Source organism: Chrysemys picta, chromosome 4 (genome assembly GCF_011386835.1).
Source record: "Chrysemys picta bellii isolate R12L10 chromosome 4, ASM1138683v2, whole genome shotgun sequence".
Classification (NCBI taxonomy): Eukaryota; Metazoa; Chordata; order Testudines; family Emydidae; genus Chrysemys; species Chrysemys picta.
The window spans coordinates 53,283,483-53,310,013 of NC_088794.1; the positions used below are offsets into that span (position 1 = coordinate 53,283,483).

The following is a 26,531-nucleotide window of genomic DNA, read 5'->3' on the forward strand; positions in this document are numbered from 1 at the left end:
GGTAAGAGTCGGGCCAGGTGGAAGGGTCCCCAGGACCCCTGGGGAGCTTCTGCCTGCTGGAGCCCCAGAGGCTGCTGCCTCCCTCCCCAGCCCCTCACAGCACTCCAGTGCCTGGAGTCTCCTTCTGCCTCCCCTCCTGCAGGGGGCGAGCGACCTGGCAGAGAGGAGCAGCATCTGCCCAGCAAGCCCAGCACCTCTTCCTTGGTTCCTCCAGCACCAGAGCTCTCTCCATTGCATGCTCCTCGGGCTCCCAGCAGGGTGGCCTCAGGGTGCCAGTGCCTGGAGTCTCCTTCTGCCTCCCCCCCGCAGGGGGCAAGCAACCTGGCAGAGAGGGGCAGCATCTGTCCAGCAAGCCCAGCACCTCTTCCTTGGCTCCTCCAGCCACAGAGCTCTCTCCACTGCATGCCCCTCGGACTCCCAGCTGGGCGGCCTCAGCGCTGGGAAAATGCCAGCAGGGCTGGGTCCAGTGTGTATCCGAGCTCGTGGGGAGCTCTCTCGCCCCAATGACTAGCGCCTTATCTACGGCAAGTACAGTAGTGCAATAGGAGTGTGACGTGAAAAATATCATGTCATGTGACACGGTCACTCAAATCACGATTACGTGTGTGTACTGTGCTGCCCTATCGGCGCCATTTGCACTAATTTCCATTTCGCGTCGGTGCCAGTGGTTATAGGGCTAAAATGCCGGGACAAAAACGAAAACGACTTTCTGGTGCTGCTTACCGGCAACAAAGAGAGAAACGGCAAAAAGAAATAGAAAAACTATCTCGTACTTCAAAAAGGTATTTTAAAAAAGTCGACAATCAAGGAGAAAGCTCTAAGCAATGCACTGAAGGTGATTATTCATCAACTGATGAAGACCGATCCAACCAAAGATTACCTTTATCAACTGATAAAGATGAACAAGAATCTGACCAAAGATTATCTTCACTAACTGATAAAGATGAACAATCACAATCCATCCAAAGATTTACTACTTCAGCTGAAGAGTCCAGAAATGAAGAACTGTTATCCAAATCTAAAACTGAAGAACAATTATTGGACGGTGGAGAGACTGACATAGGATCAGATCCAAGTACATGGCCAACAATATTTACTGATACAATGCGAATTATTATTGTGAAAAAGGTCCTTCAAAACTAGATCCTACATTTGAATATCCATTTAATGAGTCAAATCGTCGATTTATGCCATCCAGTATGAAGAAAAAAATGAAAAATGGAGAACAAATTAATAGATCGTGGTTAGTGTATTCACAGAACAAAGATGTAGCTTTTTGTTTTTGCTGCAAACTGTTCTGTAACTCGGACATTTTTATGGCCACTGCAGGTTTTAATGACTGGCGAAATTTGCATCAGCATTTGAAAGAACATGAAACATCAAAAAATCATTTACGCTCATTGACAAATTGGATTGAGCTGTCAAACAGATTATGTACCGGTACAACAATCGATGCAGTACAGCAACGTCAACTAAATTCAGAAATTCTACGTTGGCAAGCAGTGTTGGAACGTTTACTGCCAATCATTAATTTCCTAGCCTCGCATTCCGTGGAGCCTTGGATATTTTATATGAGAATAACAATGGAAATTTCTTAAAATTGGTTGAGTTATTGGCAAAATTTGATAATATTATGGCTGAGCATGTACGAAGAGTGAAAGATGGAGAGATTCACACCCATTATTTGGGTAAAAATACACAAAATGAGATAATAGAATTAATTTCTAATGGAGTGCGTAATGAAATTTTATCCAATTTGAAACATGCCAAATATTACTCACTTATAGTTGATTGTACTCAAGATCTGAGCAAAACCGAGCAAATGTCAATAGTTTTACGATTTCTGAAAATTGATGAAAATGCAGAAGTGAAAATTTGTGAACACTTTCTAGAATTTATACCAGTGAATGAAACTACTGGGAAAGCCCTCACAGATGTAATTCTACAGAGATTGGAACACTGTGGAATACCTTTAGAAAATATGCGCGGCCAAGGGTACGATAACGGCTCAAACATGCGAGGACGACATGCAAGTGTACAGCAAAGAATATTGAATTTAAACAATCGAGCTTTTTTCATTCCTTGCCATGCGCATTCGCTCAATCTGGTTGTCAGTGATGCCGCCAAATCATCTAAAGATGCCGTTTCATATTTTACCACAGTGCAAGCAATTCACAACTTTTTTAGTGCTTCCACACACCGTTGGGCAGTCTTGAAGAAGCATCTTGAACAAAAACTCACACTTAAACCTCTGAGTCAAACTAGATGGGAAAGCAGGATAGAAGCTATTAGAGCATTCCGATATTCATCAGGCGAGATTTACGATGCACTATTCGAAATAAGCCAGGACTTGTCGTATGATCCTTCATTTCAACATGAAGCTGAAACATTGGCTCAGAAAATGATGCAGTTTCAATTTTCATGTTGCACGGTTATTTGGCACAATATTCTAAATCAAATTAATTTGACCAGCAAAGTTATGCAGAACATAACCATAGACATATCCGAGGCAAAGATGATTTTGAATAAAACACTGGAATATTTAAAAAAATACCGTTCAGATGAAGGATTTGAAGAAACTGTCAAAGAAGCAACAACAACAGCAGAGGATCTTGATTTTGAACCAACGTTTGCACCTCAAAAATTCATTCGTCCTCGGAAAAAAACAAGACAGTTTTGTTATGAGGCTCATGATGATCCTATTCTCGATCCAAACGAAAGGTTTAAAGTTGAATGTTTCTATTGTATTTTGGATATAGCTATAACTTCCATTGAAGAAAGATTTTGTCAGTTGCATGGTCATTGTGAAACTTTCGAATTTTTATACAATATTGGAAATATTAAAAATCAGTTTTCCAAAGACCACCTCATGAAGCAGTGCCAAGACCTACATTTAGCGCTCAGTACTGATAACACTGCTGACATTAATGCAGTAGAACTGTATGATGAATTAATAGCTTTATCTGAGCTAATAAGTCCTAAAACTTCTCCTCTAAAAGTATTAGAATTTATAGCAAGAAATGATTTTTTCACTCCAAACACTGCTATAGCATTACGCATTCTTTTAACATTACCAGTATCAGTGGCTTCTGGTGAGCGCAGTTTCTCAAAACTGAAATTACTAAAAAATTATTTGAGGTCCACCATGTCTCAAAATCGTATGTCAGGACTGGCATTAATTTCAATTGAAAGTACTATTGCAAAAAATTTAGATTTCACTGACTTATTAAAAGACTACGCAAGTATAAAAACCAGAAAAATTCAGTTCATATAAATTCTTTTAATTTATGAGAAACTGGAAGACACTAACGTTTTTCATTACAGTTTATAGTTGAACTCAAATAGTTTGTTATTGTGTTTTTGTTAAAATTAAATGTTAAAATTACACTAGTAGGAAATTGTTTTATTTCACTAACTACAAATTCTGTTTTCATTTTCTTAAATTTTAAACAGTCAAAACAAAACTGCAAAGTGCAAACATGTAAAAGCCAAAAAAAAGTGCGGGGGCGGGAGGGGGAAATAACAAAAATTTTTTGGCTTGGGGCAGCAAAAAAGCTAGAGCCGGCCCTGTTTGTATAAGGGAAAAACTGAGTGTTTGATGCCAGCAATCATGATATCATGGGAAACTTTCAAAAAGTCACCAAATATTGCAAGAATTGGCAACTCTGTGAGCTTTGTTCCTTTGTTTTCACTAAAGATGACAAGAGCAAAGAGTGTATAGATTTGGTAGGCCAGCAAGAACACTATGCCCACTATACAACATGAGGCACTGAGCACCTTCCTGTGAGGGATATTGCTTTATTAGAATTTCCAGGCACATTTCTGTCATAGCTGGCCCTTGTGATGGTGTCAGTCCTCAGTTTTTCTTCCAAATGCAGTGCTTAAGCACTCTCCTGTAGCCACTAGTCCAGGCTGCCAAAAAGAGTAACTAGGGAGTCACGGTGTGTGAGGTAATATCTTTTATTGGACCAGCTTCTGTTGATGAGAGAGAGAAACTTTTGAGCTTACACAACACAGAGCTCTTCTTCATGTCTGGGAAATGTATTCAGAGGGTCACCATTAAATACAAGGTGTAACAGATTGTTTAGCATAAATAGTTAACACATATTTCAAGGAACTATTCAAGGTGAAATGTGTGTTAATTACTTATACTAAACAATCTGTTTCACCTTGTATTTAGCTGTGACACTCTAAATACATTTCCCAGACGTGAAGAAGAGCTCTGTGTTGTGTAAGCTCAAAAGTTTGTCTCTCTCACCAACAGAAGCTGGTCCAATAACAGATTTTACCTCGCCCAAACTGTTTCAGTAATATCCTGGGACCAACACAGCTACAACAACACTGCATACAAAAGATTAAATTAAAATCCTAAAACTGGCTACTGTGCACATCATTTGGTCTCACTACATAGCACATCATCACCTATGTGCAGGTGATAATTATTTTCCCCTAATCATCAATGCTCAATTTGGCACCAGTCTAGAGAGTTCTTCACACTGCTGAGCACTGTGCAAATTTCTTCATATTGCTCAGTGGGAAGCATACATTAAGTGCTCTACCCTACCACTTTGGCAATATTTCTTTCGGAGATATATAGGATTCCACACTGGCACCTTATTATAAATTATGAAGGAAAAAGTATTAAAGTTGAAAAAAATATTTGAGACTACTTTTTTTATAGCTCCACCTTTAGTTGTGACAATACTAACAAATCACTTGAGTTTGGCTCTTGAGCAGTGACACAAGAAATGTTTAAAAACAACAAAGAGTCTGGTGGCACCTTAAAGACTAACAGATTTATTTGGGCATAAGCTTTCGTGAGTAAAAACCTCACTTCTTCGGAAACTCTATGAAAACTCTATGCATCTGAAGAAGTGAGGTTTTTACTCACGAAAGCTTATGCCCAAATAAATCTGTTAGTCTTTAAGGTGCCACCAGACTCTTTGTTGTTTTTGTAGATACAGACTAACACGGCTACCCCCTGATACTTGAAGAAATGTTTATTGATTTGTATCCTTGTTAAGAATAGTTGGCAGATATAACTATTTCATTATGGGTGAAGTTATTTTCTGTTCTCTCATTCTAAAAACTGTTATATTTCCAGCCCAATAGATAATTTTATAATACACACACAGTCAGTGTAAACATATGTTTAACTTTTAAATTTATATATCAAGACTGGATTGTAATGAAAAGTACAATTCTAAACTGATCATCAATTCAAATTATACAAGTATTGTTAGCAAGAATTATATTCAGTGATACAAATTCTAACCTTGTGAGATCTTCTGATCTAAAAGAAGGAATTTTCAACTTTGGTTACAATAAGTACAATTTTCAGTAACATCCATAAACACACATAATTGATTCTTTTCCTGTTTTTGAAAGCCGAGCTAGAAATTCTCACTAAATTACTTCTAAGGCAGAATATCTTGTTTTTCCTTCTATAAGCATTTACAAGAAGCAGGAGTATGCTTGATTTTGCAGAAATTCTCTGGGGCAAAAGGACCCTCACTGCATGGCAGCCAACCGTCTAAGAGAAGCCTCAGGCACAATGTTTAATGTGGTCTGAAAAAAGTGGGAGTTTCTAAGATCGACCCCCACATTTGCCCATCTCCCTGCCAGCAATTAATTCCATCCCCAAATCAATCCTGCTCCCTCCAGCCCTCCATGAATTCTGTCCCAACCACTGTTCCACCCCACCTAACCCCCATCAATTCTGCCAGCCCCCAACTTCACCTCTGCCCTCGTCTCAGGCCAGGGAGAAGGGAAGGAGGAGGAGCAGAAAGCAGACTGACCTGTTGCTCACAGAAGAGAAAGGGAAGGAGGTAGAGGAGCCTCCTGGAACTGCTGTGCTCTTTCTGCTCCTTTTTTTCCCCCTTGCCTCTTGGGAGAATAATGTCACATTGCGGAGTGGAGAGGGAGGAGAGCTCTGCCTCGTTCTTGCTGAATCCATTATTAGCTGCTTTTCCCCAAAATGCGGGTAAATGAGGAAAGAGACAGCCAATCAAAGGCGGTTTCCCATAAGGTTTGCTTTTTAGAAATTTTATAAAAACAACAAGGAGTCCGGTGGCACCTTAAAAAAAGACGGTTACTCACCGTTGTAACTGTTGTTCTTCGAGATGTGTTACTCATATCCATTCCATTAGGTGTGTGCGCGCCGCGTGCACGATCGTCGGAAGATTTTTACCCTAGCAACACCGGCGGGTCGGCTGTGGAGCCCCCTAGAGTGGCGCCTTCATGGCGCTGAATATATACCCCAGCCGACCCGGCGCCCCCTCAGTTCCTTCTTGCCGGCTACTCCGACAGTGGGGAAGGGGGGCGGGTTTGGAATGGATATGAGCAACACATCTCGAAGAACAACAGTTACAACGGTGAGTAACCGTCTTTTCTTCTTCGAGTGCTTGCTCATATCCATTCCATTAGGTGACTCCCAAGCCCAACTTAGGTGGTGGGGTCGGAGTGAGACATTGCTGTGTGCAAAACTGCTGATCCGAAGGCAGCATCGTCCCTGGACTGCTGCACTAGTGCATAGTGTTCTGTAAACGTGTGGACTGACGACCAAACCGCAGCCCTACAAATGTCCTGGATAGGAACTTGCGCCAGGAAAGCCGTCGAGGAAGCTTGGGCCCTCGTGGAGTGAGCGGTGAGGTGTGGTACTGAGACACCTGCCAGGTCGTAGCAAGTCCGGATGCAAGACGTAATCCAGGAGGATAGGCGTTGTGATGAGACCGGTGAGCCTTTCATTCGGTCGGCCACTGCAACGAAGAGTTGCGTCGTCTTTCTAAAGTGCCTTGTGCGGTCAATATAGAAGGCCAGGGCCCTGCGTACGTCCAGAGAATGCAAGCGTTGATCCTGGCGAGTAGCATGTGGTTTAGGATGAAAGACCGGGAGAAATATATCCTGGTTGATATGAAATGGAGAAACCACCTTAGGGAGAAAGGCAGGATGTGGGCGGAGCTGCACTTTATCCTTATGGAAAACTGTGTAAGGGGGCTCGGATGTAAGCGCCCTGAGTTCAGAAACGCGCCTTGCTGAGGTGATGGCTACGAGGAAGGCTGTCTTCCAGGATAGGTACAAAAGTGAACAGGTGGCCAGTGGCTCGAATGGAGGACCTGTGAGCTTGGAGAGAACCAGGTTGAGGTCCCACGTCGGAACGGGCTGACGTTGTTGTGGGTACATCCGGTCTAAGCCCTTGAGGAATCTAACGACCATCGGGTTAGAGAATACCGAGGACGCGAGTTCCCCTGGGTGAAAGGCCGATATAGCGGCCAGGTGAACTCTAATTGAAGATATCGCCAACCCTTGCTGTTTTAGGGAGAGGAGATATTCCAAAATGAGAGGGATAGGTGCCTGTAACGGGGACGTGGCTCGTTGTTCGCACCAACAGGAGAACCGCTTCCACTTGGCCAAGTATGTGGTCCGTGTTGAGGGCTTCCTACTGCTCAGCAGAATCTGTTGGACAGAGTGCGAGCACTGCTGCTCTGCCTGGGTGAACCATGGAGCAGCCACGCCGTGAGGTGGAGTGATTGCAGGTCGGGGTGACGCAGGCGGCCGTGGTCCTGAGAGATGAGATCCGGGCATAATGGAAGCGGGATCGGTGTCCGAACCGAGAGCTCCAACAGCGTGGTGTACCAATGTTGTCTCGGCCACGCTGGGGCGATCAGAATCACCTGTGCCTGGTCTCTGCGCAATTTGAGCAGTACCTTGTGAACCAGAGGAAACGGAGGGAAGGCATAAAACAGGTGGTCTTTCCAGGGAAGGAGAAACGCATCCGAGAGGGAGCCCGGAGCTCGACCTTGCAGGGAGCAGAACACGTGGCACTTCCTGTTGTCTCGAGATGCAAACAGGTCTATCTGGGGAAACCCCCACTTCTGGAAAACGGAATGTATGATGTCCGGACGGATAGACCACTCGTGTGTTTGAAAGGACCTGCTGAGTCGGTCCGCCAGAGTGTTCTGGACTCCAGGGAGGAACGATGCCATGAGATGGATTGAGTGGGCGATGCAGAAGTCCCACAGGCGCATGGCCTCTTGGCATAGAATTGACGAACGTGCTCCTCCTTGCTTGTTGATGTAAAACATGGCCGTGGTGTTGTCGATGAGAACTAGCACACAGCGGCCACGTAGGAGGTTGAGAAATGCCTGGCACGCCAGGCGCACCGCCATCAGTTCCCGAACATTGATGTGCAGGGCTAGCTGAGGTGCAGTCCACAGGCCCTGGGTATGGTGTTCGTTGAGATGGGCGCCCCAACCCAGAGATGAAGCGTCTGTGACCAGGTGCAGAGAGGGTTGTGGGGCGTGAAATGGTATCCCCTCGCAAACCACATTTCGATCTAGCCACCAGGTGAGGGAGGTCAGGACCGAGATCGGGACCGTGACCACCATGTTCAGGCTGTCCCGATGTGGGCGGTATATCGATGACACCCAGGTCTGGAGTGGGCGAAGCCGAAGTCTGGCATGCCTGGTTACATACGTGCAAGAAGCCATGTGACCCAGCAGGGTAAGGCACGACCTCACCGTGGTAGTTGGGAAGGCCTTGAGCCCTTGAATGAGGCTCGTGATGGTGCAAAAGCGGTTGTCTGGCAGGATGGCTTGTGCACGCCTGGAGTCTAGAACTGCGCCGATGAATTCTATTCTCTGGGTAGGTTCTAGAGTGGATTTGTCCTTGTTGAGTAGGATGCCCAACTTGTTGAATGTGTGCACTATTATGTGGACGTGAGCTCGAACTTGCTCTTTGGTGCGACCGCGTACCAGCCAGTCGTCTAGGTACGGGAACACCTGTATCCCTTGCCGACGAAGGTACGCTGCCACGACAGCCATACATTTCGTGAATACCCTTGGGGCCGAGGATAGGCCGAAGGGAAGGACTGCAAATTGGTAGTGCACCTTGCTTACCACGAACCGCAGGAAGCGTCTGTGAGGCGGGTAAATTGCGATGTGAAAGTATGCATCTTTCATGTCGAGGGCGGCGAACCAGTCTCCAGGATCGAGGGAAGGGATAATGGTCCCCAAAGAGACCATGCGGAACTTCAACTTTACTACGAATTTGTTGAGTCCGCGCAAGTCCAAGATGGGTCGCAGACCTCCTTTGGACTTGGGAATGAGGAAGTAACGGGAATAGAATCCCCTGCCCCTTAACTCCACTGGAACCTCCTCTATGGCCCCCATAGCAAGGAGCGTGGAAACTTCCTGTATAAGAAGTTGTTCGTGAGAAGGGTCCCTGAAGAGGGACGGGGAAGGGGGGGAGGAGGGGGGGATTGAAGAAAACTGGATAGCATATCCCCTGTCCACCATGCGAAGGACCCAACGGTCCGAAGTTATAAGGGACCAGGCACGGTGGAAAGGGGAAAGGCGATCCCGAAAGGATGGGGCTGGATCCTGTGGGATGACTGGGGCGCCGTCCTCGACCGCACCTTCAAAAGTTCTGCCTGGGGCCTGAAGGTGGTCTAGGTGGCCCCTGGTTCTGACCAGGTTGGGGGCCGGTCCACCTTCTTCTACCACCTCGCCCTCGCCTCCGGGTCGAGTCCTGTCTCTGACGAGGCGGGGGGGGGGGGTAGAAGCGCTGAGGCTGCGGTCTAAATGGCCTGCGCTGAGGGCCCACAACATGCATCCCCAAGGAACGCATGATCGTCCTGGAGTCCTTGAGGCTCTGCAGGCGAGAGTCCGTCTTTTCTGAAAACAGCCCTTGTCCTTCAAAGGGCAGATCCTGCAGGGTTTGCTGCAGTTCCTGAGGCAGACCCGAAACCTGGAGCCAGGAGATCCTCCGCATAGCGATACCTGAGGCCAGGGTTCTCGCAGCAGAGTCCGCTATGTCTAAGGAGGCCTGTAAGGAGGTCCGAGCCACCTTCTTACCCTCCTCCACCAGGGCTCCAAACTCCTCCCTGGACTCTTGGGGAACCAACTCCTTGAACTTCCCCATAGAGTTCCAGGAGTTAAAGCTATAGCGGCTCAAGAGCGCCTGTTGATTAGCCGCTCTAAGTTGCAGCCCTCCGGCTGAGTAAACTTTACGGCCGAATAAATCGAGGCGCTTAGCCTCCTTCGATTTGGGCGCTGCGGCCTGCTGACCGTGGCGCTCCCTTGCGTTCACTGATGCCACCACCAGTGAACACGGCTGGGGGTGGGTATACAAGTACCCGTAGTCTTTAGACGGGACAAAGTATTTCCTTTCCACCCCTCTCGCTGTGGGTGGGATAGAGGCAGGAGTCTGCCATATCGTAGATACATTGGCTTGTATCGTGCGGATCAGGGGTAACGCCACCCTCGATGGGGCATCCGCTCCGAGGATATTCACGATGGGGTCGTGCACCTCCACTATCTCCTCCGCCTGCAGGTCCATATTACGGGCCATCCGACGCAGAAGATCTTGGTGAGCCCGAAGATCTATTGGAGGTGGACCTGTGCACGATGTGCCCGCCACTGCCTCATCCGGAGAGGAAGAGGAAGATGCCTCCGGTGGAACAGGATCCAAGGGAGGGTCCTGGTCTCCCTGCTCCTGGGCCGGAGCATCACCTGCGCTTGAGTCCAGGGCGTCAGGTGGTGCGGACACGGAAGCCTCCATGCCCCCTGGCGGAGGCCGAGAGATGGTGGACTCCGGGGCCCTTCTAACAGAGTGACCGGAGCGAGAGGTCGAAGCAACTGGAGCCCCTTGCGCCCGATGGTACGCCCACGGGGTCCAAAACGACCAGTGAGATGGGCCATGAGAATGGTCCTCTGTTATGTTCTGCCAATGGCCCAAGTCCTGTTCCTCGGCTTGCCCCTGAGGGGGGTATGCCGATCTCGAGAGGTCCTCCGAGGAGCGAGACCCCGATCTCGATGGCCATGGCGGTGCCGAGAGCGTCGAGACGATTCCCGTGGGCTGCGGTGCCGCACGGTGCCGGTCTGGAGATGATCTATCTCCACGCGGTGCCGGCGATCGGTGCCGGGACCGCGACCGGTGCCGATGACCTCGTCGGTGCCGGGAGTCGGATCTGGACCTCGACGAGGACCTGGAGTATGCCCGGTACCGGGAGCGGCCTCTCGACGTCGAGCGGCGACCGTAGCGGTGCCGAGAACTACGTCTCGACGTTGATCGGTGCCGACGATCATAGCGGTGCCGAGACGTAGAGCGGTGCCGCGAAGAAGATCTTGGCCGCGAGTACGACCGGTGCCGAGGTGATATTCGGTGCCGGGACTGCGAGCGGCGTGGGGACCTGCTTCGGGACCTGGATCGGTGCCGAGGTTCCAGCCCTTGTGATGGAGGGCGCATCAAGGCAGGTTTCCCCCTCGACTGGACCGGGCGAGGCAACGGTGCCGTCGGTGCCGGTGGTTGAGGCGGTGCCGGCTCCGTGAGAGCTATTAAGTCTCTCGCCGCCGCGAAGGTCTCTGGCGTCGACGGGAGGCACTGTATCACCGCCGGCCTCGGTGGAGACGCCGTCTCAACGGCCTCGGCGCCGGAGTCGACGGTGCTGGAGGCACCTGTTTCCGGTGCTCCACCGGCGTACGCGGCTCTACCCCCGGCACTGGGGGAGCCAGCGTCTTCGGCACGGAGGTCCCCGTCTTATGGGCTTTCTTATGCCCTGGGGATAATGACCGGCGCCGAGGCACTTGCTGTGCTTGCGGTGCCGACGAGGTCCGGTGCCGGGAAGGCTCATCTGACGCCACTCGCGTGGTCGTCATGGCCGGTGCCGCCGGGGCACTGCGCACCGAGGCGCTAGGTGCCGGGGCCTGACTTGTAGATGGAGCGTCCGGACTAAGTGCCGCCTCCATCAGGAGTTGCCGGAGCCGAAAGTCCCGCTCCTTCTTGGTCCTTGGTCTGAAGGCCTTACAGATCTTGCACTTATCTGTTTGATGGGACTCTCCCAGGCACTTCAGACAGGAATCGTGCGGGTCGCTCGTGGGCATAGGCTTAGCGCAGGAGGCGCACAGCTTGAAGCCGGGAGCGTTGGGCATGAGCCCGGCCCCGCGGCCGGGGGAGAAAGGGGGAGACGACCCCCTTAATCCCCTGAACTATTATAACAACTAGACAACTCTTAAAACTATTGAACTATTTAACTATAAACACTAGGACTATAACTATAACTATAACTGCGAATAACGAACTAAGCTAGGGAGAGTGGAGAACAGCTAAGCAGCGCTCCACAGTTCCAACGACCGTCAGGGGCGGTAAGAAGGAACTGAGGGGGCGCCGGGTCGGCTGGGGTATATATTCAGCGCCATGAAGGCGCCACTCTAGGGGGCTCCACAGCCGACCCGCCGGTGTTGCTAGGGTAAAAATCTTCCGACGATCGTGCACGCGGCGCGCACACACCTAATGGAATGGATATGAGCAAGCACTCGAAGAAGAACTAACAGATTTATTTGGGCATAAGCTTTCGTGGGTAAAAAACCTCAAATTTTATGTCCTGCGTCCACAATGTGTTTTGACCCGGCGCATTAGAAGCATTGCAAGACCTGGAAAAGTTGTGGGGCATACTGCCTCAAATATTTTCCCTACACAACAGACAATTCCTTCCATACTGTGAAAAAGCCACACTGGCATAATGGGTGACTTTCTGTTCAAAGCGGTCTGTTGGAATATTTTGAAGTGTTAAACAATATTTGGTTATTCTGGTCCTGGGTGCAGACTGTTTTTAGAAGAAGTAATTGCTTCTCTTATCCACCCTTCCTTTTTTGTAATGGAAATGTAACATTACATCCAAATGTTACAGCAAGACAACCTCTTATGTTAGTTTGGTGAGGTGGAAGTCTCTGAATGACAAAAACTACTTGAACAGGAGGTATAATGACAAGCTATCCCAAAATGGCACACTTCATAACAAAGAGCACAACAGAAATTATATCATTATCTCAAGTATATCCACTATCTAAAATGCTTTATTATCGGAATGTCAACTATATTCCAACAATAATGAATAATAAAAGTTTCATATTTATGTATGTCATGGAAGATATTTGAAGAACCCAACATTTCTGTTATGCTTTCTCAACCACCCATGTCAGTAGTTAATGCAGCCTCAATCTCAAAAATGAATTTGTCTTTCAACACAAATATCGTATTTAATAAAAACAATTAGCTAGCAATTATTGTGCAATAAATTGTTAACAGTGTAGATTCTTATCTCAGAAAACCACACATATCCCTGCAGATCATGTAACGCATGTACTGTGCCTGAACACAAGCACCAACAATCTGAAATAAGATTATGGTCTTGGGTATCTTTATGAAATATGGTTTTTAAGCACATGAATGCATAATATATTTAATGTACAAAGCAAAATTATAAACATCAAGTTTGAATGATAATACCATGGACATCTAGTCCATTGTATACTCAGTTTGATCGCTTATTTTAAACAATTTCATGAAAGTTCTCACTTTTGTTGAATAATCCTTCATATGCCAGCTTCTATATTAGCTAATTTTACTAGATATTAGTGGTTATAAACACCTCTAATAATATCTCATGATTTGTATTTCTTAGCCTCAATTGCTATTTAATGTTCCAAAAATACACTCAGCTTAAGTAAGCCATGCTGACTTTCTCATTTCTATTATAAGGAATTTAATACCACACAGAGAAGTGGTTACCATGTTAGAAGGGGCTGCTGGAGGGTTTTGGTTTTTTGTTTGTTTGTTTGTTTGTTTTTAAAGTGGATAGCAACATCTCTAGACAATGAATGGTAGGGTAACAATTCTGATAGATTTTTTTTTTAAAAATCTATACAGAATCAAAAGAAAAGAAAAAAGAAAAGAGAAACTATTTTAAATTAGTCCCTTTCCAGAGACTTCATATCAAGTACTATTATTAACTTTTTATTGCCATAACAATGCTAACAACAAAAATTCTTCAGCACTAATGAAAGTGAAATTCATGTATTTACTTTTACCTCTATTAAAATACCTCAATCCTGATGTACAACCCATCATGCTGTTGTGGTACTGAGCCTCTTTTGCATCAAGAATGCTAACTATCCCAAATTGAAAGGATTAGCCTAATTTACAAGAAAATTTTTTAAAGACTAGTGTTTTTGATTTATTTAAAGGCAATTCTATAGTACTCATCAAGTACTCCTAGCACTCATCAATCTATTATCTCTATGTCTTGAATGAAGTTAGTCTCCAGAGGTAAAAGCTAGCAAATTGAATCACATTAGCCGCACTCCAGAGTTTCCCTGCAGTCTCTTTGTGGCAGATTTTGTAGGTCTCCTAATTTCAGGAGCAAGTACAGGGGACTTTATACTTACAAAACAACAAGATTTTGTTGCAATAAACACTGTCTAGACATGGAGCTTTTTTCAGTACTGCTTTTCAGACTATAGCATTTTCTCCCAATAAATGCTACTTTCTTACAATTCATACAGCAAAGAATTCACAAGCAAAAATATTTTAATATTTTATTTTCGACAAGTTTTTAGAGATTACTTTTAAAGGGTGTTAAAGAGAGAGCTAGCATATGGAAAGAGGACAGTTTTGATTAGCTACCTATTGTTCTTTCAACATCCAGGGAATTTAGCAGTTCTTCAGCAAACCTCATCAAAAAGTTAAGTGATTGAACTACAGATCAAACTTTAGGCAAGCTAAGATTAAAAAAGAAGCTTTCAGAACTTTTAGAAAGCAAAAGAGTCTTTTGTGGGTCAAATGAACCTGCCACCTTGCTCTGAAGCAGCAACAGTTCTTGCTTCTGTTGATGGAAAAATTAGATATTTTAAAATCAATGGACATTTTCTAAGTCCTAATATTGCACAAGCTGCTGGAGATGGGAAATTGTATACTATCAGCCTAGGTAACAACACTGGAAACTCTTGTGGACTCCACTAAAACTAAAACTTCTAATGCTGATGCCTCTACTCAGACACACAAGCAGAAAATTGATTTTATTTTTTTCTCAGGCTCCATGCATGTCTACAAAAGGTAACAAAGCTCTCTGACTAATAAGCTTGAACTCCAGAATCAAACTCCAAATCAAAGAGAAAAGAAATGGTTTGACTCCCAGGGGGAGATGAAGGAGGTGATTTGACCTCATTTCTTGAGCAGCTGATTCCTGACTTACTGAAAGCAGGAACAGTTCATTGAACAGGCCTGATGCATTGCAAGAAGATCGTACTATTCAAGTACCATGAATAAATGCACACAAAAGCCATTAATTTTAAGTCACTGAAACAGAGATAAACAATCATATCAGCAGCGAGACAGGCAGAGGAAGTGCTCTTAAAAAAGTCACTTGGTATTTTGTTCTTTACCAGACTGGTGGTACACGGAGGGCAGGAAAGCAAAAATTATCATTATTACTCTCAAAAAAGGATTTCAATGGGGGGATAGAAGGGGGACACTGATGCTGTGATTCTTCCCCAGGCTATGAGGCACCTCGCTACCACTTGCCCTTAGCATGAGGAAGCTTTGTCTGGGCCTCCAGGGGTCAGCTCCCCAACTGCATCCACCCCAGGCAAAACAAGTACTCTCCTTTGGGCCTCCCAGACCCCGCAGTGACTCTACAGTATAATGATTGGCACACTCCAACCTCCAAGTCCTCTAAGCCTTCCTCTGGAGTGTCCAGCCCCTGGTCCACTCGATGCTCGCAGTATTCATAGATTCACTGCTTCCAATGAAACAGTACACCCAGCTTACCAGTTCCACCTCAGATCACTGCTCCAGGTAACACAGAACGCAGATATGTTTATTGTGAAATCAAATATAAGTTTATTTAACAAAGCACAGAGATTCAAGTAGTAGCAAACAGAAGTATTGGGGACAAATGGATACATATAACATAAAATCAAAGCAGGCATTCTAGAGCTGAGACCTAATTAATAAGATACTCATGTGTTTTAGAGCAGTGGTTTTCAAACTTTTTTTCTGGCGACCCAGGTGAAGAAAATTGTTAATGCCCATGACCCAACAGAGCTGGGGATGAAGGGTTTGGGGTGTGAGAGGGGCTCAGGGATGGGGCAAAGGGTTGGGGTGCGGGGGTGAGAGCTGTGGGGTGGGGCTGGGAATGAGTGGTTGGGGTGTGGGAGGGGGGTCTGGGCTGGGGCAGGGGGTTGGAGTACGAGGGGGCAGGGCTCTGGGCTGGGGCCAGGGGCTCTGGGTTTGGGGTGCAGGAAGGGGCTCTGGGTTTGGGGGGGCTGGGGCAGGGGATTGAGGTGCAGGCTTGGGGCACAGGCTTACCTCAGGCAGCTCCCGGTCAGCAGCGCAGCACAGGTGCTAAGGCAGGCTTCCTGCCTGTCCCGGCACTGCGGACTGCGCTGCACCCCAGAAGTGGCCAGCAGCAGGTCCAGCTCCTAGGCAGAGGTGTGCAAGCAGCTCGGTGTGGCTCTCGCCGGCAGGCACAGACACTTCCCCTCCCCCCCTTCCCCCCAGCTCCCCTTGGCTGATTCCGGCAAGCACAGACACTCCCTCCCCCCCACCCCCCAGCTCCCCTTGGCTGGACATGCAGTTTGAAAACCACTGACACAAGCACACTGTCAGCTTGCCTCCAAGGTGAAGGACTCAGTGTGTTCCTTTGCATGCCAAGATATATCATGACAATCCTTAGTTTTTATTCATAAACAGGACACCACCGTGTTGTTTATTTCATTCTGCAGATTTCCTTTCTTGTAAATTTCAAAATTTCTTAGTTTGCACCTGGCTCAGTATGCAGCTAGGCATACAATAAACAATACACAAATATCCAGACAGGGAGATAGGTGCTTGTTACCTCCTGTTTTTGAGGTGTATCACCGCCTGGTAACCTGCCTAAACTTCAAAACCTTAAGAACATAATTTTTAGAATAGCTACATTTTACAAGATTATGACGACTAGTGGGCTACTGGCTCTCCGTTGAGATCTCACGTCACCCTTCAGTGACATATTATGCATATACCTGACCTGGGGATCCCTATAAAACTTTATGTACCGTTGGGCCCTTTGCCAGTTGGCACCAGGGGGTCCCTGTATTCTAGAAGCCTCTATCCTCTTCCCTGAAAAATGAAGGCATTCTAGAATAGAATCTCTTCTGGGCAACAATTAGATGCGAGACCGCTAACAAAATTTACTAAAGACTCTCAATCTCTAGGAAAAATATTGAGAAACTTGATTCTGACTAATCTAATTAGAAATACTGTTCTCTCTAAATTATAGCAGATAAGTAAGTAAGTTATTTGTAAATTGAGGTATACAACTCATTTTTCTTTAGCCAATATAGCTGCCTTTATATTAATCTCTATGCACATAAATTCAGCTTGTTTGTATTAACTATTCATATTTAATGCCCAGAATGAAAAATATGTTAATAATGATATCTGTCCTTATCTATAACCTGTGTTTATTCAGTGTCCCTGAGAATATTACTTGAGGACATTACTCAAACATAATATAGATGACGCTTAGGACAGAAGGAAGATCATATGACTATTTAACCAGTATGAACTTGAACTGCTTACTGTAACAATAACGCAATTCAGCATCATTTGCTGTACTCTGGGTACGGATTTTAGTGTTACTGAATTTTAATTTATCTGGGTCAAGGCAATGGTCCATCTAGCTCAGAATCCTGCCTGCTAACAGTGGCCAGTGCCAGATGCTCCAGAGGGAATGAACAAAACATGGCAATTAGCGAGTGATTCATCCTCTGCAGTCCAGTCCCAGATTCAGGCAGTCACCGGTTTAGGGACCCTCAGAGCATGGGGTTGCATCCCTGAACATCTTGGCTACTAGGCATCAATGGACCCATCCTCTGTGAACCCAATTCTTTTTTTAAACCCAGTTATATTTTTGGCCTTTACATCATCCCCCGACAAGAAGTTCCACAGGTTGACTATGTGTTGACTGAAGACTTACTTCCTATTGCTTGTTTTAAATATATTGCCTATTAATTTAATTGGGTGACTCCTGGTTCTTGTATTATGTGAACTATAAATAACACTTCCTTATTCACTTTCTCCACTCCATTCAAGATTCTATAGACCTGTATCAAATCCCTCACTTAGTTGTCTCTCTTCTGAATTGAACAGTCCCAGTCGTCTTAATCTCTCCTCATATGGAAGCTGTTCCATAACCCTAATCATTTCTGTTGCCCTTCTCTGCCCCTTTTCCTTAAGATGGAGTGACCACAACTGCACACAGTATTCAAGTGTGGGTTTACCATGGATTTATATAGTGGCATTATGATATTTTCTGTTTTATCTAGCCCTTTGCTAATGGTCCCTAACATTCTGTTGGGTTTGGGGTTTTGTTTTGTTTTTTTGACTGCTACTGCACATTGAGCAGATGTTTTCGGAGAACTATTCACAAAGATTCCAAGATCTTTTTCTTGAATGGTAACAGCTAATTTAAACCCCATCATTTTGTATGTATAGTTGGGATGTTTTCCAAGGTGTATTTCTTTGCACTTTTCAACCCTGAATTTCATCTGCCATTTTGTTGCCAGTCACTGCCTTTATTGAGTTCCCTTTGTAACTCTTTACAGTCAGTTTTGGACTTCAACTATCTTGTGTAATTTTGTGTCTTCTACAAACTTTTTCCAGAGCATTTATGAATATTTTGAACAGCACTGGTCCCAGTACAGATCCTTGGCGGTCCCACTATTTACCTCTCTCCACTGTGAAAACTGACCATTTAGTCCTAGCCTTTGTTTCCTATCTTTTAGCCAGTTACTGATCAATGAGAGGACTTTCCCTCTGATCCCATGGCTGCTTACTTTGCTTAAGAGCCTTTGATGAGGGACCCTGTCAAAAGTCCAAGTACATTATATCCACTGGATCACTCTTATCTGTGTGATTGCTGACACCCTCAAATAATTCTAATAGATTGATGAGGCATGATTTCCCTTTACAAAAGTCATGTTGACTCTTCCCCAACATATCATGTCCATCAATGTGTCCCATAATTTTGTTCTTTACTATAGTTTCAACCAATTTGCCTGGTATTGAAGTTAGGCTTACCAGCTTGTAATTGCCAGGATTGCCTCTAGAACCTTTTTTAAAAATCGGCATTACATTTGCTACCCTCCAGCTAACTGGTATAGAGGCTGATTTAAGCAATGGATTACATACCACCAATGGTAGTTCCGCAATTTCATATTTGAGTTCCTTCAGAAAACTTGGGTGAACACCATCTGGTCCTGATGACTTATTACTGTTTAATTTATCAATGTGCCAAAACCTCCTCTATTGATTCTGCAATCCAGAACAGTTGTTTCGATTTGTCACCTAAAAAGAATGATTTGAGTGTAGGGATCTCCTCCATATTCTCTGCAGTGACAACCATTGCAAAGAATTCATTTAGCTCAGTGATACTCAGATTGAGGCTTGGGAGCCATAAGTTGCTGTTTAATGTGTCTCCTGTGGCTCTTTGCAGCACATGATATTAAAACACTGTGTGATTTAATTATTAACCCATCAGGATGCTTTGGCTATCTTATTAACCAAATGTAGAATACTTGGGGCGTCATTCTGATGTGAGCAAAATGACCACAGTAGTGTGAATTAATTATTTAATTTACTATATCTATCTCTATATAGAAATATAGATAAAATTTTGCAGTCATTTTGTTGTGAGAATTATATATATTATTCTCACAGTAAAATGACTGCAAAATTTATATATATATTTCTATATAGAGATAGATAGATACAGTAAATTAAATAATGAATTCACACTACTGTGGTTCTTTTGGGTAACCTTGACTGCTAATTTGGCTCCTGAGCCACTGAGTTCTGAGTATCACTAATTTAGCTTCTCCACAGTGGCCTTGTCTGAATGCTCCTTTAGCAGTTTGATTGTTTAGTGTCCCCACTGATTGTTTGGCAGGCTTTCTGCTTCTAAATTTTATTTTATTTTTTTTAATTGTTATTGGTTTTTGTGACTCTTACTAGTTGATCTTTATAGCCTTTTTAGGCCTAATTATACATTTGCACTTGACTTGCCAGAGTTTATGATCCTTTCTATTTTCCTCAGTAGGATCTGACTTCTGATTTTTAAAGGATGTCTTTGTGTATCTCACCATCTCCTTTACTATTTGAACCATGTTGGCATTTTTTGGTCTTCTTGCTGTTATAATTAATTAAAATATTTGGCTAGATATGCATTCAATGATCTATTAAAGCATAACTTATAATCATTGTCTCCTAGGCTCATACACCTCTGCTTTCAACTTTAGAATTTATTAGCCCAGGCAATGTTATAACCTCCAATAGTCCCCACTTTCAATTATCCTGCACGACTATGGAGAGTATGTTTGAGATGCCTGTGAGTTGAATGGAACACTACTTAAGACATTTTTGTGAAATCTTCACCATTTCCTAGCTCTCAATCACTCAGATGTGAACCTCCAATAAAAAGAGGTTTAGTGCTAGAGCTTATCTATGTATGCATGGATTGGCTGAATACAGAGCCAAATTCTATAATTTGTGTGGGTTTGTTTTGTTTTATAGTGAAAATATTTTGTATTTTAAAAAGCAAAACAACACTTTCAAAGCTAAAAGGAAACAGTCTTCCTTTTATTTTATTTTTCTTATGGCTGAATTCTTTGACTTTAAAAAAAAAGTGCATGGTAACTGAAGGCCAAGGTATTCTTACAGCTACTAAGTATTTTAATACTTGAATGCAAGTGCTGGCTTGTCTGCTTAAGATAAAAAACCACCTACAGAGTTCTTAATAGCAAAGACAATTACAATGCCATTTTTGTGAAATTAGTTCAAATACATTTTAAACTATATATTTAAAAATAATTTAGATCTATATGACTAATTTTAAACTTCAATATTAGTGACTGCGAAAGGTGAGTTTGAACTTTTGACCTTATTGGCTTCTTTTTGGTGTATAAAAACAGTCTGAATTATTTTTTGTTGTTGTTAAACACACACATTCAAAATTCAGTAAAGACGGTCAAAATTTTCCAAATTTCAATAGAAAAAATGGGACACATTTTCCACAATTTTTGTAGCTGTTTTTCAATCAGCTCTATAATTCAGGACTATCTACCCAGGAAGCAACTGGAAAAGTGGTGGGATTATAACATCAGAGAAACACTGAAAATATATTAATTGAAAGAGAAGTAGTCATTTTTATCCAAAATTAAAATTCTGATTTCATTAAATCCTATTTAACAAACACCCAGTCCCCTTCACTTAGGGCTGAAAAATCTCCCAAAGTTACAATCTTCAAGGTAAACAAACAAAAACAGGCAAAAGAAGACTTTACACTCCTGATATTTTCAAGTTAACAAATAAGCATTATTTTATTTGGCTGGGATGTTGGGAAGGTGGTGGTTGTCAGGCTCTTTTTATACATCATTAATGAACAAACAAGGGCACAAATCTAGTTTGCTTTTATTTTGTAGTTCTCCTTTAAAGGTCACAGTTTATTTAAAAAATAGTTAAGTTACAGTGTATCTCCCTCTTCCACACCATCACCAACCACTGCAAAGGGAGAACTTCCAGTCTCTTTCCCTTCCCATCCTCGCTGCTGAAAAAGAACAGAAAGCTTCAAAGTAACTTCCTTTCACCTCTTCCCATTTTTGCAACTTCCCCCTCAGATCATATTGGTACCTCTGCTGCCATTCACAGCTTTCCTAGGTGGCAGGTGATGGCAAGATCTGACTAGTTTCACAGCTACCAATAGCCATTCTGAATATTAGTTGTGACACTGACCAGAGTATCACATATCTTACTCTGCGGCCATCTGGAACCTTGAGAGCCCCATTGACAATTACTGTTGGGGGAGAATGACTGCTCTCTTCCTTCCCCCTCCCCCAAAAACTAGTATTCTAGTATTGCCACACAGTGAAATAAGACTCCAGCCAGTTAATTGCTGCTGTTCAAAACCCCATTGGGTGGCTGTGAAATTGATGAGATCATGGCAATTCCTGTTTACTGCTAATTTAGTTTAGAAAGTTGCATATTCAATCTGATCCACATTGGGGCATTAGTTCTCAAAGGAGAAAAATGTCATATAATGAATCACAGACATCACTTCCTGAAGCACTTAAGCTTGAGAAATCTCCCAAGAAAATTTATGAAACCAGAGCCCAATATGTTGGTTCAGGTCATACAGCTGGCCATGCTCGGGATCTTATGTTTGGGATAGGATTGGAGGTTTAATATTTGGAAGTTTCCCCCATCTGACCAGGCCCTCTAAGGTTGATGGTACCAGAGCATTTCTAGGGAAGTTTGAGGAAGAATATTGTCCTTGTGACAGAACATTCCATTGTTTGGTAAGAGTTTATGATGATTTTTTGGCCTCAAATATCCATAGAATATCCCCAAGGCACCTTCCTCCCAAAGTCTGTCTTTCCAAATCACTCTGGTTTATGAATGAACTATGCAAACTCAGGCAGGAGGAAAGAAAGCTTGAGCACCAGTAGCAGAAGCTGCAATTTGAATCTGACTGACCAACTGCAAAGATTTTTTAAGTCCAATGGTGTGGCTGTACAGAAGTCAAAATAGAGGGGTTTTGCCTCCATGATAATATCTGCAAAGTTTCAATCAGTGGATCTGTTTTGAGTGGAAAATAGTTTGGTTCATCTACATTGCATTTACTCAGTGGCTGATTCAAGTGTCTTCAATTGTAAGGAAATTCTGTATTACTTTCCAAATAAAATCAGGCAGATCCAGACTGAACTGTCTGCATTCACAAGGACAACACACTCTCTCAGAAGGAAAAAGACCGGCTCTGACCTGTTTCCCCCAAATTATTCTTAAAGTAAGGGTATTTAGCAATACTTCTAAACAATTAATAACCATCAAGAACACTAGCACTCGATTCTGCAGTGGCACAGATGTCACTATTTGTACTGTTCGTAATATAGGAAAAAACAAATCAGTTGATTGTCATTGGTATTAGGTACACCACCAGAGGAAGATGGTTAATAAGTACATAGTTTACTATTTTATTAGAGTGTATGTTTCTTGTGGCAGGGACCATTTCTAGGTTTGTGCAGCACCTAACACGAGGGTCTGGATTCTGATATAGATGTGTTGTAATAAAATCACACATCCCTCCTCCAAATACATGCTCTTATAAACTTCAATTTAGATTAAAATAACACAAAAGAACAATTTAAGCAATTTCATTTTCAAATTTCATGTTTGGGGCTCACACAGTTCTCTTGATGACTGGCCTGCTGCCCTTCCCTAAAATCTTGGGGAAAACCATGGATAAATTATATTAGTGTGGTTTACTCCACATAAAGAATTCCCACTTTCTTGTATTGTTTTGATTTTCTGGGGCTCTTTCCTCATGAGGGGTCAACTTTTTTATTTTATTATAGGGCTGTCAAGAGTTTAAAAAAAATAATCTCGATTAATCGCGCTGTTAAACAACAATACCATTTATTTTAAAATATATTTGGATATTTACTATATTTTTTTAAATATTAATTTCAGTTACAACACAGAATACAAAGTGTACAGTGATCACTTTATATTTATTTTTTATTACAAATATTTGCACTGTAAAAAACAAAAAATTTGTATTTTTCAATTCACCTCATACAAGTACCGTAATACAATCTCTTTGTCAAGAAAGTTGAACTTATAAATGTAGAATTATGTTAAAAAAAAACTGCATTCAAAAATAAAACAATGTAAAATTTTAGACCCTACAAGTCCGCTCAGTCCTACTTCTTGGTGAGCCAATCACTCAAACAAACAAGGTTGGTTACAATTTCAGGTGACATTGTAAACAAGAAGCAGGCAGCATTATCTCCTGCAAAGTGAGAACAGGCATCCAGATGGCACTGTTGTATCTGGCGTTGCAAGATATTTACATGCCAGATGCACTAAAGATTCATATGTCCCTTCATGCTTCCATGCTGATGAGGAGTTCTGCTTGACAACTATCCAAATCAGCGAGGACCGATGCATGTTTATTTTCATCATCTGAGTCAAATGCCACCAGCAGAAGGTTCAGTTTCTTTTTTGGTGGTTTGGGTTCTGCAGTTTCCACATAGGAGTGTTGCTCTTTTAAGACTTCTGAAAGCTTGCGCCACACCTCAGCCCTCTCAGATTTTTGACGGTACTTCAGATTCTTAAACCTTGGGTCGAGTGCTGTAGCTATCTTTAGAAATCTCACATCAGCACTTTCTTTGCGTTTTGTCAAATCTGCTAACGTGTTCTTAAAACAAACAAGTGCTGGGTCATCATCTGAGACTGCTATAACATGAAATATATGCAGAATGTGGGTAAAACAGAGCAGGAAACATACAATTCTCCCCTCAAGAAGTACAGTCACAAATTTAATTGACAAACTTTTTTAACGAGCATCATCAGCATTGAAGCATGTCCTCTGGAATGGTGGCCGAAGCATGTAAGGGGCATACAAATGTTTACATATCTGGCACGTAAATACCTTGAACACTGGTTACAAAAGTGCCATGCGAACACCTGTTCTCACTTTTAGGTGACATTGTAAATAAGAAGCAGGCAACAGTATCTCCCGTCAATGTAAGCAAACCTGTCTGTCTTAGCAATTGGCAGAATAAGACGTTGGACTGAGTGGACTCGTAGGCTCTAAAGTTTTACACTGTTTTGGTTTTCAGTGCAGTTATGTAACCAAAAGAAAAAAAAATCTGCATTTGTAAGTTACACTTTCATGATAAAGAGATTGTACTTCAGTACTTGTATGAGGTGAATTGAAAAATACTATTTCTTTTATCATTTTTACAGTGTATATATCTGTAATCAAAAATAATATAAAGTGAGCACTGTGCACTTTGTATTGTGTTGTAACTGAAATCAATATTGAAAATGTAGAAAAACATCCAAAAATATTTAATAAATTTCAGTTGGTATTCTATTTTTATAAGTGCAATTAATCGCAATTAATTTTTTTAATTGTGATTAATTGTTTGTAGTTAAGTGCATGAGTTACCTGCGATTAATTGACAGCCCTATTTTATTACCATGTCATTTTATTATCTTCTGCCCTTTCTCCATCAATTAGCTCTTCTTCCCCCCCCCCCCCAAGGATAACAACTATGATGTCATTAATAAATACTTAGCCCTTATACAGAACTTTTTACTCATATATCTCCAAGTGCTGCACAAGGGAGGGTAAAAAGACCAGTTTCCCCAAATTTATTACTAATATGTTCATTGTTAAAAGTATACTTTGCAATATTTGGAATTGTGCTCTATGAAATATAGCATAATGGTTGAGACCTATTTTACTATGGCTGGCGTGCATATGCTTGCATAAAATTATATTAGTGAAATATATCAGTAAAATTTTATTTAAAATTATATTTTAAAAGCATACCATTAGCTCATGAATTGGATTAATCCCATTAGCATTTTATTAAAAATAAAATGAATTTCAGCAATTGAGATTGTGATGCTGGCAAACCAGGTGCCAGCTCAGGTCACAACCCCAGGCCAATTCGCTTGTGTGTTAGTATAGATCAAAGTGCGTTCAGATGTTTAAACTTCATGAAAACTAGTGGAATGATACTTGTATTGTTTTCACTTATCTGTTCCTGTCATAATGTAACAGCAAGCATTACCCTGTAACTAAATAACCCATCAAAGAAATCTTGTGAAATGCTTATGAAGGATCTAAAGACTTTTAACAGAAAATGCTAATTTCAAAGCAAATGGCCATTATGTATAATGGTCGGAGGTCAAAATACATTCCTCACACACCATCATCAAAGGACAAGCCCAGGTGGGTAGAGACACTGTAAGCTTGCTTACTGAGTGAAATACTATAAATATGGATTCAAGAAAAGATTCTCTCTATCTGATGCATCTGGACTCTTACAGAGACATGTGCCAGATGCAAAGTCGAGATTTCACAGAGACCATCTGGGTACCATGAAAAGACTTTTGAGAAACAGGCAGTTTATTACATATCTGCCACCATTTGGCGTTACAAACTGTGATTCACTTGTACATGTATTTTACCTGTCATAGCCTTTTAATAACACTCATTTTTTTCCCTTAGCTAATAAACCTATAGTTAGTTTACTATACAACTGGCTGTTAGTGTTGTCTTTGGTGAAAGATCTGAAGTACTAATTGATCTGGTAAATGATTAGTCTCTTGGGACTCAGTGAAACCTGATGTAGTGTGATTTTTAAGTGACCTTTTTATCACAAAGTTCAGTTTGCCTGGGTGGCAAGATAGACTGGAGAGTCTAAGGGGACGACTGTCTGTGACTCCATGACAAGACTGGTATAGTGATTCAGAAGTTCACATTTGTCACTGGCTTGATGAAATCTAATTATAGAACATACTACCAGTGTGGGATATCTGCCCTTGTTTTCTGACAGTCTGCCCCGAGGTAGGCACTCAGTCATGAGCCACTCCAGAGAGCATGACAGCATGAGATACTTCCAAAAAAAAAAAAAAAAAAATAGTATCATGGTGCCATAACTTGTCTTGAGCAGATGCAACTGAACACTAATGTCAAAATACCAATCCATAGGAAAGTTTTGCATTTTATTCCTTAATGTACACTTTATATTCGAATTATATGGAAATACTGTGTTAATGCAACTTGGAAGTAGAGATGTTAACCACAGAAGAGTCGGGATGTTCACATTTATGTTTCCTGGATCAACTGTAACTAAGTC

General features: G+C 42.9%; 1 protein-coding gene across 9 annotated transcripts in view; it reads right to left on the reverse strand.

The window, feature by feature from the left end:
- QSER1 (glutamine and serine rich 1) overlaps positions 1 to 26,531 on the reverse strand; it is a 96,094-nt gene that overhangs the window by 62,279 nt on the left and 7,284 nt on the right. For 2 of the 9 annotated variants that reach the window (XM_042857275.2, XM_042857276.2), the window contains exon 1: positions 5,799 to 6,004. The exons of 3 other annotated variants lie outside the window; for them this stretch is intronic. In XM_042857275.2, the coding sequence (XP_042713209.2) occupies positions 5,799 to 5,956 (158 nt within the window). In that variant the 5' untranslated portion in view covers positions 5,957 to 6,004. Of the gene's footprint in view, positions 1 to 5,798; positions 6,014 to 26,531 lie in introns of those variants that run through there. 4 more of the 9 variants (XR_006176106.2, XM_042857274.2, XM_042857273.2 and 1 more) reach the window with 4 other exon arrangements.